The sequence below is a fragment of the Mauremys reevesii genome, linkage group 27, assembly GCF_016161935.1.
Source record: "Mauremys reevesii isolate NIE-2019 linkage group 27, ASM1616193v1, whole genome shotgun sequence".
Taxonomy (NCBI): Eukaryota; Metazoa; Chordata; order Testudines; family Geoemydidae; genus Mauremys; species Mauremys reevesii.
This window is the reverse complement of record NC_052649.1, coordinates 9594184-9609511: the sequence shown is the minus strand read 5'-3', so window position 1 is coordinate 9609511 and position 15328 is coordinate 9594184. Positions and strand designations below refer to the sequence as shown.

Here is a 15328-nt window from a genome sequence, read left to right as displayed (position 1 = left end):
AGTGCCTAGGCAACTCAGTGATGAACCAGGGCCCCTGGTTCAATCCCAGAACAAAGGGACTGTCCCTGCCCCCAAAAGCTCAGTTTTATGACCAGAAACAGGTAGGTAGGCGGGGAGCACAAGATAACAGTGAGTCACCGGGAGTCAGCATGATAGGCAGCTGCCAAGCACACCAGCTGCCTCACCATTGTCAAGCTTTTCACAGGCCTCCTGGCGAAGGAGAATTCTAGGATTGAAGCCTGTTTAATTGAATGTATGTGTTAGCTGTGAGAAAAGTTGAAACAATAAAGCCTGAGATGGGTGGTTAAGATTCTGACCACTCTACAAGCTTGTAACCAGTTAGTGGCTCCAGAAATGATTTGTGACCATATGCACAACATGGTTAAAACTTGCTTACAAACCAAAGTGGTGACAGTGTTTTGTCCCTGCCAGAGCTCTAGTCTGGTGCACAGATGGCTCTCTGTAACCAGTTCATCATGCAGCGGACAGGATGCCCTCCGTATAGTTGTGTAACCAGTTTGGCTGGGCCTGCTTACTCCCAACTGCCTGTCTAGTAGGTTTCCCCAGGGTGCATTGTTCTGTATGTCCGCTGGGCACTATATCTGCTACAAAGCTCGGGTTTTCCCAGCATGCACTGCTACAAACATGGTCATGATGCAGAAAATTTGCTGTGTGCAGACACAAAATGTTTATGCTTTAAAGAGACTCAAAGAATTCTTATCAGAAGAAAGCAAAGAGCCGTCCCTGGAAAGGATTCTTCATTTGTTCTAGTGTCTCTGGAGTAGAGGCTGTGGGGATCTCGGCACATGAGGTTTTACAGCTTTCTCCAAAGTCTAAGCTTTCATTTAAAATAATAATAATAATTAATAATTATAGCCCTTTAGGCTGTGGAGAGAAATGAGAGTGTAAACTGCCTGGCTGTTGGCTTATCATCCCTGCAGAAAAGCGAGTGTAGCTTGATGAGGCATTAATTGTTGAAGCCTTGTTATTATTATTGAGTTGCTAACGCTGTTAACCATTTCACTGCTCTTCCGTGCTCCCACAAGATGGGATGGTCCATGGGCAATGAGGCTGCAGATATTCAAACACCTTCATCAGACAGTTTCTGGATTATTCAAAAACCACTGAGGCAATTGCTATTGTCATTAAGATGAGTGCTGTCTACAGTATCTTCAGCAGGAAGTGCAGGCCTCCTGGGGTGTGACTGTGAGCTGTTTAGTGTTGTCTTTGTGAGGCGAGAGATCAGGTGTTTGGCAGGTCATATAAGATGCCAATATCTACAATTTTCTCCTAAATTTCCCACTTGAGAGAGCCTGCATACACAGGGGAGGATTTCTCTCCCACACATACATACAGAGCTTAAATGCTTTCTCGGAAATGTTCTGTCTCCTGTTAGTAACATATGAACTCCAGCCTTCCCCACCAGTGCCAAGCAATCTGCTTTTTCTGGCGCTATTGCTTTGCAAAGGCTACGTCTGTGCAGAGACATAGATGTTTCTTACTTGTCTCAGGACAAGGGGGCTGGACTAGATGACCTCCTCAGGTCCCTTCCAACCCTGATATTCTATGATCATGGTGATGCAATGCCCCAAACACGCTCCAGCCGGGAAGTTGTGGATCTTATTGGTCTGTGGGGAGAAGAGTCTGTGCAGGGACATAGCTCCTGTCCAGCTGAAGAAATGTAGACATCTACGAAAAGCTTGTGCAGGGCCTGGGAGAGAAGGGCTACACCAGGGGCATGCAACAGTGCCGCGTGAAAATCAAAGAACTTAGGCAGGCTACCAGAAGACAAGGGAGGTGTCTGGTTCTGCACCACCGACATGCCACTTCTACAGTGAGCTGCAGGTGATTCTCAGCAGTGACCCCTACCACTGCCGCCAAACACAGTGTCCGAGTCCTGGGCCACCTCAGGCAACACTAAGGAGGACATTCTGGATGAGGAAGAGGAGGAGGAGGAGAATGTGGGACAGGCAAGTGGTGGATCCATTCTCCCCAAGAGCCAGGAGCCATTTTTAACCCTGTAGCCCAGCAAGTCGCAGGACAGCTTGGTGGCCAAGCATGATGCTGGGGAAGGCACCTCTGGTGAGTATGCAATTCCAACCAAACTGTAGGGGTTACATGCTCTTATGCTTTATGTTTAAGATGAAGAAAAAGTAAGGTGCAGTGGGAATCTGCTTCCCAGTGGCCACTCCAGCTATGCAGAGGGTGAACCCCAGAAAAGTCTGTTTATGTGCACAGGGACAGTCCGGGAATCCTCCATGGAGACCTCCAGGAAACTTTCATGGAGGTACTCTGCAATCCTTTGCAGGTTTCTGGGAAGGAATGCCTTATTTCTTCCACCACGGTAGGACACTTTCCCATGCCACTCCAGTATTAACTCTGCTGGCTTCATTGCAGTACACATCATAGCAGCATAAGGACTAGTTCTCTACCCAGACGTTTGCAGCATCTGCTCCTTTGCCACCTCTGTCATCCTCAGGAGAGTGATGTTACATGGGGTCACCTTGGGAGACTGTGGAAGTTTCCATTACAAGTGCTTGGACCACAAACAATAGAGCATGTGATCTACTACCCATGGTGATTTATGAGTCCCTCAACCACAGTTTCCCTAACATGCCAGTGTTTTGGTTGGCAGGGAACTCGGAATCTGCAAGCCCAGGGCGACTGCTACCAGCAGCAATGAGGGAAATGGAGGGTGGGCTTCCTGTGTTCCTCCCACCTTGGAGCTGCCTCAGATAAAAAAAACACAATTCGGGAGGCTTAACACTGGTCCCTGGTCTCCAAGCACCATCCATGTTGCTACAGGGAAGAGGCATTGTCCACCTGTGCTCCCAAGATGGGTTTCCCACAAGTTACAGAGCACATTACTGTAGCTCATTACTGAACCGGGTTTTCAAACCTCCTAGAGACACAGAGTTCCTCGCTGGGCTCTTCTTATTGCCCTGGTATCTGGCCTCTCAAAACCGGCTGTCAACCTATCTGCCTTCATGCCACACCTCTGCGGAAACTTCTCTCCCTTTGCCTCACGGATATTATGGAGCACACAGCAGGCAGCGATAACAATGGGGATGTTGCTTTCACTGAGGTGTAAGCAAACTGCTCCAGTGACTCTTTAAATGCCTAAAGTCACATTCCACCACCATTCTGCACTTACTCAACCTATTGCTGAACCGATCCTTACTGCTGTCCAGGTGGCCGGTGTATGGCTTCATGAGCCATGGGAACAAGGGGAACTGGGTCTCCCAGGATCACTGTTGGCATTTCAACATCATCAATGGTTATTTTGCGATCTGGAAAGAAAGTCCCTGACTGCAGCTTTCTGAAGAGACCGGAGTTCCTAAAGATACACACGTCATGCACCTTTCCTGACCATCCCACACTGATGTTGGTGAAATGGCCCCTGTGATCCACGAGTGCTTGCAACATCATAGAAGAGTATTCCTTTCAGTTTGTGTACTCTTTGGCAAGGTGGTCTGGTATCAAGGTAGGGATATGCGTTCTGTCTATAGCCCCACCGCAGTTAAGGAACCCCATCGCGGCAAAACCATCCACTATGCCTGCACACTGCTCAGAGTCACTACCCTTCTTAGCAGAAGTCTATTAATGGCCCTGCACACTTGGATCACAACAGTATCCACGGTGGATTTACCAACTCTGAACTGACTCCCCACTGACCGGTATCAGTCTGGCCTTGCAAGCTTCCTCAGAGAGATCACCACTCGCATCTCCATGGCCAGATCAGGTCTCATTTTAGTGTGGCTGGGGAAAGCGCTGCACAAAAGTTCCTGGAAAGTGGCCTTCTGCATTCAAAAGTTCTACAAGCACTGCTCGTCATCCTGCAGTCGTGCTTGTCATCGCTGCATAACGATGTGATCCCACCAGTCAGTGCTTGTTTCCCAGGACCAGAAATAGCACTCCACCATGTTCAGCTGCTGCATGACTGCCAGCAGCAACCGGGAATTGTTTCATTTTTTGGGCTGCAGCAGGGCTGCTTGAATGACATTGCAGTGTTCCTCGCGGCGGCTCCTGTCTCAGCTCTGGAAATACGGCAGGGTAAGGCGTGAGGTGATTGTAATGCTCACAACAAGAGTGCACAGCTGAGCTGGGTCCCTGCTTCTTGGTCTGTGGTGTACACACAGCTAAGCCAGGCTTTTAAAAAAGGCACAAAAAAGTATAGGTTGTATACCGTTGATTTTAGGATAGAGAGGGAGGAGACTACATCATGGGAGGTCGAAGCCATGTTCCCATTCTCATTCCCCCCTGCAACAATATTTTGGTCCCATGAGGCATTGCAAGCCCTTCCCAAAACCCCTTGCAGCTAGTTGCACTGTGGCATAGCTACCCAAAGTGCACTGCTCTGTGTATTGATGCAAGTGCTGCTGGTGAGGACGCACTCCACCGACACAATGAATGTGGTATAGACTCGCCCAACTGACTTAATTGCTGCAGCGGCTGGATGTTGACTTAAATTAAGTCGACCTAACTTTGTAGTGTAGACGTTCCCTGAATCTGCAGGGGGAAGAATTGCATCAATGTGCTTGTAATCCCTAAGGGAAACCAGCCCCGGGCCATACAGAGCCTTCCAGCTGAAAGCTCTGATCTTACAGTCATAGACTCATTTCTGCCTTACTGTTTAATAACCACTTACTAAGTGCCAAATCTAATTCTCTTCATCTCTCTTTCCCCCACTTTGCAGCTCAGGTTCCAGACAGCGATGAGCAATTTGTGCCTGACTTTCATTCAGAAAACTGTAAGTACCATGGGAATGTGTTTATGGGGAAGGGGCAGGAGATGCTTAAACCAAACAAATATATCAATGATAAGATCACTGCACCACATGGAGAAGCAAAGCAAAGGCACTAGCTCCCTCCTCCACCACCCAAAGCAGAGGGATAGTGATGACCTATCCCTATCTAATCCCAGTCAAAGGCATTTGGCACATTCCCCTAACACAGAGGTTCCAATGCTGTTGGTGTTTGGTGGCAGATATGTGTGGTGGTTAATTGGGCAATTCCAGCCAGCTAAGGAGTGACACTGGCATGAGATGCAAAGGCGAAACCGTCACCTATAGCCACTAAGCTGAAGGAAATTGGCTTGGATGGAGATGTTCTCACTGGAGGGAGGGGAAAAGAAGGAAGATAAAAAAGGAGGGGAAATCCATCTTTAGTCATGTCAATTATTTTTGGTTAGGATCTTATTTCAAAGCAAAGCTCTTGAGATGGGACATTAACAGTACGGAATTGGGGTCTGGGGTACAAATGCCATCGGCGCCTTTAAATCTCCCAAGGCGGGGAGTCTGAAGGCACCTACCCACCTTTGGCTATAAATGGAAGTGCGGTGAGAGCTCCCTTGACAAGTTGGGAACCTCCTAATTATCACTTCTGCTGGGCGCTGAAAATCAGCTTTGGCACCTGCCACCTGGGCAGGGGGTTGGGTTAGGAGCTGGGCACTGTATAGGGGGACTTGGCGCTGCCCAGATTGGAGACACTGTGTAACAACTGAACTCTCCTGAGGTCGACCTGCAGTAGAACAGTCAGGTTCCTTAATAGATCCATGCTCCAGCCTGATCCTTGTGTTTTACCAAACATTCAATGAAAGAATCACATGTGTGTGTTTGCCCATGTGTGTGGGACCATTTATATCAGCCACCCTCATTCTAACACCAGAGCACTTCTGTTCATGAAGGAGGGTCTGATACAGCGCGGTTAGTGCAGCACCAGGGAGCCGTCTCTGTATAATAACGGTGCTCAGTCCTTGCAGAGCACTTCCATCCTCCAGGGGCTGAGCAGGCCCTAATGAACATGCCCAGGAGGGATGGCTACTTTCTAGATGTGGACCCAGACGCAAGGCCACACAGGTGTCACTGGCAGAGCTGGGAAGAGAGACCAGGAGTTCCTGGCTCTCAGTTCATGGTTCATCCCTTTCTCCACTCCAGGGGCCCCTGTGCTGACCCCAGCCTGTGTACATGGCACAGGGTGATATTTTGAGAGTCTAGCTGGATTCTCATCAGAATTAACCTTGTAGCTGGGAGCCACTGAACCTGCTGCCTGTTGTCCTGTACAACTGCCTGTCCCATCCAGTCAGACTGGAAGCTGATGCTGGGCTGTTTCAGACCAAGAGACTAAAATTAATAGACTGTTCTGAGTAGCGAGTCTGTGTTCCAAGCAGGGTCGACGAGAGGGGTGGGAAGCCAGTACAAATTACTGGGGCCCGGCGGTCCGGAAGGGGGCCCGGGGCCCAGCTTCCCTGGCTTTGTCGGCCCTGTTTAGCCGGTCCGCCCTTGCTGGGGGGCCTGAAAAAAAAATTTTCACCAGGGCCTGAACCCACTCTCGGCTGCCCTGGTTCCAGGCTGGCTGAGAGAGCCCAGAGCCTGGCATGTCAGAGCTGCAGGAAGCCCCTCTCCAAGCCCCTGCACATGTGAACATCTCACAGTAACAGAACAGAGAGAGATGGATGTTTAAAGCCTTCCAGACAGCTCTGTTCTTTTCCAGGGACGATGCTCCTCTCTCCCCATTAGCTCCAGGGATGGGTTCCCCTCCCCCTTTCCGTGTCTGCTCATGAAAAAAAGGACAAAGCACTTTTTCTGATTGCTGCCCTCTCGCAGTCACTGGGATTTGGCTTTGCAGCACTGGCCCAGCGTGTGCGCTAAGTCATATGCCTTTTTTCTTCCTCCCGCTGACCTGGAGCTGAGGAGAGGGCTGGTCCCATGTTTCATTCTGAATGAATGAGCCAGTTGTAATGTGATAGCCTGTTCCAGCTATTAGGGGCCGGAAAGGCTTGGCCGCTCCTAGCACACTTTGCTTCATGAGGCTTGAATGGAGCTCAGTGTACTGGGCAGTGGGGTTTTTTCTCTCCCTTGAGAGCAGCATTTTTGCGGCTTGTTCTATAGTTTCTGTTTACTCTGTAAAACGAATTGAGCTGTCACAGACAGAAGGGGAAGGAGTGCTCCAGAGCTATGGAAAGAGACGGCTCTCCTCTGCCCCTGCTCCTGGGACTGCACTGTTTGCACAGATGTCATGCTTCAGACACTGAATCTCTCCCAGGTGTGGGACAGGCCCCAGGGGGCGGGGTTGTGGGGGGGGGAAGAGGATTCTCTCCTGCTCAGGTTGTGCAAGGAGCTATTCATGAGCACGCCACTGGCCCACTCCACTGTGATTGACGGATGCCTCAGGTTTGGCCGTAGGATCAAGCCCTCCCCAATAAGGACTGGGAGCCTCTCTGCTGCTGCAGATGTATTTATTTGTGTTGATTTCTACCTGAGGGTTTGGATCCCTGTGGGGTGTGGAGTGATTTGAGGAATAAGCACAGGGGCTGTTCTCCTCTGGGCTGAAAGTCAGAGCAGATGAAGGGAGTGAGGCTCCAGCTGCTTGTCTCTCCCTTGACTGAGACTGGGTTTGTTTGGAGTCACCAGGTGTGGCCTAGACCCACACTGCGGTGATAAGCTGCCCCTTTCTCCAGTCCTGGACTGGGATACCTGCTTGTTCACAGTTCACCTCCACAGAGAGATTACTTTGGATTTGAAGCAGGGCCTCTAGTATCACTAGCCAGTATTGTACCACTAGGCCATTGAAACAAGGCCAGCCACCTCCTAGGCCTCTCCTCTCATGGCCAGAATGCCCTCTGCTGTGCCCTGCTAACAACTTCTGCCCTCATCAGGGCCCTTAATAGCTTACTAGCCACAGGTAATTACAGCCCTCCCCTCCTGGGCTACCTGCATTCAGGGCTGGCTCCAGGCACCAGCAAAGGAAGCAGGTGCTTGGGGCAGCACGTCCAGGTCTTGGGCGGCAATTCGGCAGTGGGTCCCTCAGTCCCTCTCTTCCTCTTTGAGCTGCTGCTGACGAGGAAGAGAGGGAGCGAAGGATCCGCCACCAAAGAAGCGGCACAATTGGACTGCTGCTGAAGTGCCGCCGATCAGCTTTCTCTCTCCACCCCCCTCCCCTTCGCCGCTTGCGGCAGCAAAAAAGCTGGCATTGGCCCTGCCTGTATTGAGTCCTTCCATAGCAGGCCTCCCGGCTCCAGCCCCAGTTCAATCCCTCTCCCCCTTGATGTAGGGCATTCCCAGCCCTTCTTCCCAGAGCTATGCCCCAGTCAAAGTCTCTCAGGCTTTAGGTGGCAGGAGTTCAGCCTCTCTCAGCTCTCTGGCTTCCAGTCCCTAACCCTTCTCTCAGGCAGGATCCCTAGCAGAAGCATCCTGCTCACTACAGTTCCTTGCCACAGACCCCTTGAGCTCAGAGTCTCACCCTTGCAGGAACCATTCACAATCTCTCTACTGCAGCCTGTGCTTCCCTTCCTCAGGGGAGCCTCCTGCTGCTCTTTATAGGCAGCCACCCTGATCTCCCAGGAGTGGCTCATTCTGTAATCAGGGCTGGCTAACCCCAGCCCTCCTGCCCATAACAGGTGAGCCACCCTATTTACAGCCTCCAACCCACTTCTACCCCAGGTAGGTTGTTTATGGGGAGTCCAGGGCATCTTCAGCATCTCACAGAGGAGAAGAGAAACACCAAGGGCCAACTCTGCTTTTAGTTACAACAGCATAATTCCAGAGTAACACAAGTCATTGCTCCAGATTTAGGTTGCTGTAACTGACAGCGGAGCTGCTTTCAAGCATGTTTCCAGCAATATCTGCTCATGAAAATAGGAAAGTTAGTGCCTAAAATGTTGGAAATTTAAAAAAAAAAACAACAACAACAACCAAGCCTTGTCCTGGAGAGCCCTCAATGGCCAGGCTCCTGGGTGCTCAGTAAGGCTTCAAGAATGCTCAAAGGTGCCTCCTTGAGCAGCTGAAAAGCAAAGGTGTCTGGGTTGGAGAACAACTGCTGTGGGGATGGAAATAAAAAAACTGGGGCAACTCTTGGCAGTAAACTAGCCTGACACAGTTGGGGTACTGCTCTTGGTATTCCTGAGGGGATTCTCAGGGGCTTGTTCTCCCACTGCAGGGCATAAGGAATTTCAAGAATTCACTTGGACCTGCTCTTGTAGGAGGTGAAGTAGGTCTTGCTCCCTTCACCAGCTGCTGCAGGGCAGAGTGCACAGCAGAATCCTCATGGCCAGAACTCAGCAAATCAGCCAGCGTGGCTCATCTCAGAGAGGGCTGCCTGCTGTTGGCAAACTGGCCAATTAACGTCTCAGGTTACTTAGTGCTAAAATAAACCCAGCAAGCCATTCACAGATCAGCACTTAACCTTGCCTAGGCTTCTGGGGAGATTTTAAGCACCTGAACCCCTGGTAAGTGAAATGGTATCAGCTGGAGTGGATGGAATTTTTAACTAGGTAGGAACCTGGTGACTGAGGACCAAACATAGACCCAGTGCAAAAGTGCACCTCTCTCTGTACCTGACCCCTTATACACTAGGTGGGTGAGTGGGTGGGATAGCTCAGTGGTTTGAGCATTGGCCTGCTAAACCCAGGGTTGTGAGTTTGATCCTTGAGGGGGCCACTTAGGGATTTGGGGCAAAAATCAATACTTGGTCCTGCTAGTGAAGGCAGGGGGCTGGACTTCATGACCTTTCAAGGTCCCTTCCAGTTCTAGGAGATTGGTTTATCTCCTATTATTATGTCTTCCCTTTTCTCCCCTCTCCTTGTTTGAATGTTCAAAATGGGGCATAACCCATGTAGCTCTTTCCTTCCTATGTCCAGTGATGACTTGAGGCAGCAGAGGCAAAGTCAGAAGGTGCATACCTTGTTCACAGAGCTGCATGTGGCCCTCAGCCTGAGACATGCTCCTCAGAAGAGCCTGTAAAGAGATTTTGCTCCCTGCTGGATTTAATTATGCATAAGAAGTAACAATATCTGCATCCCACTTCCTGACCCTGTAAACTGCAACCCACGTTTGTTATTCATTACATTCTAGCCAGCTCAGAAATATTTCTTCCCGCCTGCATCAGGCCAAAGCCACTGGCTGGAGCAATGAAGAAGGGAAAGTGTTTTAAATGAGTGTGGAATCAACCAAACATGCACACATACAGAGGATGGTGATTAATTGTTTTCCATGATCACTGAAAGTAGGACAAGAAACAATGGGCTTAATCTACAGTAAGGGAGATTTAGGTTAGAGATTAAGAAAAACTTTCCATCTCTAAGGATAGTTAAGCTCTAGGTCAAGCTTTCCAAGGAGGTTGTGGAATCCCCAGCACTGGAGGTTTTTAAGAACAGGTTGGAGAAAGACCTGTCAGGAATCGTCTAGGTTTACTTGGTCTTGCCTCAGCACAGGGGGCTGGACTTGATGACTTCTCGAGGTCCCTTCCAGCCCCACAGTTGTGTGATTCTATCCCTTTCTGCAATGGTTCATGCAGTACCATGCTCCCCACCCCCATCACTCACTCCCCCGCCCCCCATCTATGCACACACTCCTATAGGAGGCTACTGCATCTCCTCTGCAAGTTCATTCTCTGGCAGTCTACCAGTTTGGACCAAACAGGCTGCTTGTTTCTCCCTGCCTTCCCTCAGCATGGAAAGAAGCCAAGTCCGCCAAAGGAAATCACCACAACCCACCATGCCGGTGCTGCAGAAACCTGGAGCAAAGTGGCAGACACTTGAGCTGCTGGAGGCTGATTGTGGTGCACTGCATCCGGGAGATTGGTAGCATTGTCCTTCCTGCTGATGTGTAATGTGCTAGCTCCTGTCCAGAGAAGTGGTGGCACACTGAAAATTAGACAGGACAAGACACTAGGGAACACTGGATCCCCAAGGATTGAACTACGTGTGACCTAGCTGGGCTTCTCCAGCCCTAATTAAAACATTAGACTAGAAAACCTGCCTTATAGTGATAGACTGAAAGGAGCTACTTATCTTAACAAAGAGAATGTTAAGGGATGACTTGATTATAGTCCATAGGACCTTACTGGTAAACAAAGATTTGTTAATAGGCTCTTCAATCTAGCAGGTAAAGGTCTAGTGTGATCCAATGGCTGGAAACTAAAGCTAGACAAATTCAGACTGGAAATAAAGTGTGTGTTGTTAACAGTTACGAGGGAACTCTCTGCCTTGTAGCTGCCTACTGACAGCCTGATGGCTTTCCATGCTCTTGTTGTCAGTGAGGGGCTGTTGGTTTGTATCTGATTTTTGCTCCTTATCTGTAGGGATTCTGGATAAAGAGCATTTCCTAAAGATCTAAGAGAAAATGCAACAATGGCAGACTGATTGTGCGACTTTAAAGTGCACAGTGCTTTGCTGATCTGTCACTCACTAGGCAAACATTTACCTAACTACATTGGGCCTTTCTCCAGATAGCTGCAACCCAGAACTCTGCGTGACCTGCACTGTTCTCTGTTCTAAGTAGATAATGAAAAATGAAAAAGAGGGTGTTGGGAAAGCAGTGTCTATGCCTCCTTCACAATAAATATCTCCTCCTTCCAGCTCCATGAGCAGTCTCTGTGTGAGAGGGCACCGGGGAACATCCCTAATTGTTGTATGTCGTCTGAACCCACGCTGTCAAATGTCACATAGCATGCAGCCGGCTGTGTAATGGTGCTGCGGGTGTTAGTGAACTGTGTGGGTACCCTTAGCTGGTTCCCAGGAGACAGCCTGAAATCGCTAATGTTACAAAGGGGCATCTTGCTGATACTGCTAGTTAGGAAGGGGTTTTAATCTTCCAAATTAAAAAGAACAAACAAAACTCCCTAGCACTGAAAGCTTTGACCTCTGACCCATGAGTCCGATGGTCCTGTGTGATATTGTCTGTACTGACTTTTGGGCAGAGACCTTAGATAAAATTTTCAAGAGCCCCTAAGTGATTTAGAAGCTGAACTCCCAGTGACAGTGAGTGGTATTTAGACTCTTAACTGTCTAAGTCACTTGAAAATGGAATTTAGCCTCCTAAGTCACTAAGGGGCTCTTGAAAATATTAGTCCTTGTTTTCTTCTGCATTGGTACAGCACTAAGCAGTGAAGATGGCTCAACCAGTGTAATAATATTTCCCTACGGACATCCTTCAGCAGCCAGTGTAGCCGTTTCTATAGTAACCATCTTAAACTGTTTGTCCTATAGGACAAACTAGCATATCATGAAATGTACCTCATGAGACGGTGTCAGTACAGTATGGCACAATGTAACGACATGGTGATGTTACTCACAACACACTGTTAGCATGTGAACCTGAGAGGGTGGTTAGCATGATGCAAAGCCAGACCTTAGGTTCTAGGTGTTGAAAAGCAGAATATGAATGTGTTACCCTTTGGGTTATAACACAGAATAATTAGACACGCACACACCATGTCGCCTCTCCCCTGCCAAGTCCTGAACGGCTTCGCATATACCTACTCTCCCTCCTACCTAGCCTGCCCTGGACTTTCACAGCACCTATAATCTCTTCCCCAGATTTGCGTCTTTAAGGGTAAGGGCACAGTATGAACCTAACTAAATATTCGGACAGCAGCTAGTGTAAACAAAGGGTAGGGAGGGGTATTTGGGACAGAGTTCGGGAAACTCCAGAGAACAGTTGTACCCATTGTCATTCTGCTTCACCTGGAGGCAGGTAAGTAGGTCAGGCAGTGCCCATGTATCTCAGTTGCGGTTAGTTTCTCCGCTGACACAAATGCCCTCTCTCCAGGCCCAGGAGGAGTTTTGACTTGACTGTTTCTTTCTCTCTCTCAGTAGCTTTTCACAGCCCTCCTGCTAAAGTTAAGAAGGAGCCACAGAGTCCCTGTTCTGACCCAGCACTGTCCTGCAGCCATAAGCAGCCATTTCGATACCGCAATGGCGAGCAATGCCTTTACGCCAGGTAATGCCGCTCACATGCAGGAGGGAGGGAAGGGTAACTAAAGATGAGGGACTTGCAACATGTCCTGTTGGGTCGCTGGGTCTCTTCTGACATGCCAGTTACATCCCATTTAACACTGCACCCCCGGCAGCCTGCTCACATGCTAGTTTATTGTACAGTATCACTTACACCCAAGAAAATCAGGGCCAGCCAGGAGCGGATTTACCATGAAACAACTGCGCCGCTTCGCTCTTGGAAGTGGCTGGCATGTCCTTGTGGCCCCTGGAGGGGGAGTGGGGGTGGTGGTGTCTCCATGCGCTGCCCCCGCACCAAGCACCAACACTGCAGCTCCCATTGGCTGGGAACTGTGGCCAATGAGAGCTGCAGAGGGCACCGATGGGCAACGGTGTGCATAGACCCCATGCCCTCCCCTCCGCCTAGGAGCCACAGCCAGTGGGGTGGTGCCAGTCGCTTTGGGAGCCACTCTGCCCGAGGTAAGCGCTGCCCCAGCCCACAGCCTGCACCCCACACCCAAACTTCCTCCCAGAGCCCGACTCCTGCACCCCAACCCCCTGCCCTCATCAACATACCTCATTTTATTTTCATTTACTTCCCATTACTTATAATATAGGAGGAGGAGGAAGAAAAAAAGAATGAAAAAATGGGGGGAGATAGGAGAGAATGTCCTTTTTCTTGGCTGGGTCTAGGCCGGGGGGCGGGCTGGGGCAAAAATGAAGCTGCGCACAGGGCCCCACTAACTCTAAATCCGCCACTGGTGCCAGCATGTTTACTTGTTCAAATAAACCCTCCCAATGTAGCCGTGCTCTGCTGTACCCTTGTTCTCAATCCCTGCACGGTCCCCTTGCATCTCTTTATTGGTGTCTTGGCTGCCCCTGATGCTTAGAACAATTTCCCTCTTCTTGTCTGCCAAGCACTTTCCCTCTCCTCCTTCATCCCTCCTTTCCCCAGATCCTCCCTGTACTGACCTCCCCACCACTCCTCTGCACGTCTTTGTATTTGCACTATAAGCTCTTCACCACCCAGGCCTTGTCCTCCCATTCATAAGAACATAAAAACAGCCATATTGGGCCAGACCAAAGGTCGATCTAGCCAAGTATCCTGTCTACTGACAGTGGCCAATGCCAGGTGCCCCAGAGGGAATGAACAGAACAGGCAATCATCAAATGATCCATCCCCTGCCGCCCATGCCCAGCTTCTGGCAAACAGAGGCTGGGGACACCATCCCTTGCCCATCCTGGTTAATAGCTATTGGTGGACCTATCCTCCATGAACTTATCTAGTTCTTTTTTGAACCCTGTTATAGTCTTGGCCTTCACAACATCCTCTGGCAAGGAGTTCAACAGGTTGACTGTGTGTTGTATGAAGAAATACTGCCTTTTGTTTGTTTTAAACCTGCTGCCTATTAATTTCATTGGGTGACCCCTCTGTAAAGTGCCATTAGTTTGATCAAGGAGAATGATCAGCAATAAGAAAGAGGGAAGTTTACTCAGAGAGCTGCATTGCCAGGTGACTGCCTGTGGCACGTTCTCCCCAGGTGAATGGAATGGGTCGCTGTCAGGAGATTGTAATATTCCAATATCTGTTTGACTGTCCCAGTGCCTATGACCAAACCAGACAAGTTGGACTCAAGTCCCCAAACCCAGGAACCCCGATACAGTCACCGCTTCAACATTTCCCTAGGCAGGACAGGAGCTTCCTGAGCCCTCAGGGGCCGTCCCGACCCACATCCAGCCGTGGATACCTCATGGAACACAGGTGAGTGACCACGCCAGTGGCAAGGTGGTAGACAGCCTCCAGTGAAAGGGGCTGCTCTCCCCAGAGCTCCCTTGACGTCCCCCCCTGTATCTGAATCAAAGCTGCCTCTTTCCAGCAATCAGAGCCCTTCCCTCTTGTTACCAGCCTGGGTCCCAAGCTGCTGCCTGGTGCCCATGTTGGGGGAGTCTATTGTCTGAAGCCCATTCAGCTCTGTAGCTGTAGATTCTGTATGGCCTATGGCTATGCAACAGCCCCTGGGAATACCCTGCAAGGTGCCCTTTCCTTGCTAGAGCTCTGCATGTGTGTCTCTTTTGATTAAGGTACAACCCTCTAAATCCCTGTTCCTCCTACCATTGCATATGAGTCCCGGACAGTTTGCGATTAGGGAAAGCAGTCACCACATCAGCTATTTTCCCCTATTTAGCTCCGTCTACCAGCCGCCTACGGAGATGTGCCGTTCCTTCCCCTCCTCTCAGGGCATGGGCCGAGAAGCTCCAGTTGCCTACCAGCGACAGATGTCCGAGCCCTGCCTACAGTACCACCCACAGGGCTTTAAACAGGAGTACCACGACCCGATGTATGAGCAGGCAAGCCAGCTGGGGAGCAGCAGTGACCACCGGTACCCAGCGGGAGTGGTGATCAAGCAGGAGCAGACAGACTACGCCTATGACTCAGGTAGGGCAGGAGAATTATCCTGACTAAAGCAATACATGCAGGCCAGATGCTGCTGGGTGTGCTGGCTGCTGGGGAACCTTCTTGCTGGCATTGTCATGGGCTTTGAAGTGGCATTTTTGTTCTAGCTTTTCATTGCCATGCTATGGGTCAGTAGCACATAGGTGCTTTGGCTAACAGCCT

General features: G+C 49.9%; 1 protein-coding gene across 7 annotated transcripts in view; it reads left to right on the top strand.

Moving 5' to 3' along the window:
- Positions 1–15328, top strand: part of ETV4 (ETS variant transcription factor 4) — a 44145-nt gene that overhangs the window by 15202 nt on the left and 13615 nt on the right. For 2 of the 7 annotated variants that reach the window (XM_039516396.1, XM_039516395.1), the window contains exons 5-8: positions 4697–4750; positions 12595–12718; positions 14315–14473; positions 14898–15148. In XM_039516396.1, the coding sequence (XP_039372330.1) occupies positions 4697–4750; positions 12595–12718; positions 14315–14473; positions 14898–15148 (588 nt within the window). Of the gene's footprint in view, positions 1–4696; positions 4751–8511; positions 8643–9196; positions 9226–12591; positions 12719–14314; positions 14474–14897; positions 15149–15328 lie in introns of those variants that run through there. The other 5 variants (XM_039516394.1, XM_039516392.1, XM_039516397.1 and 2 more) reach the window with 4 other exon arrangements.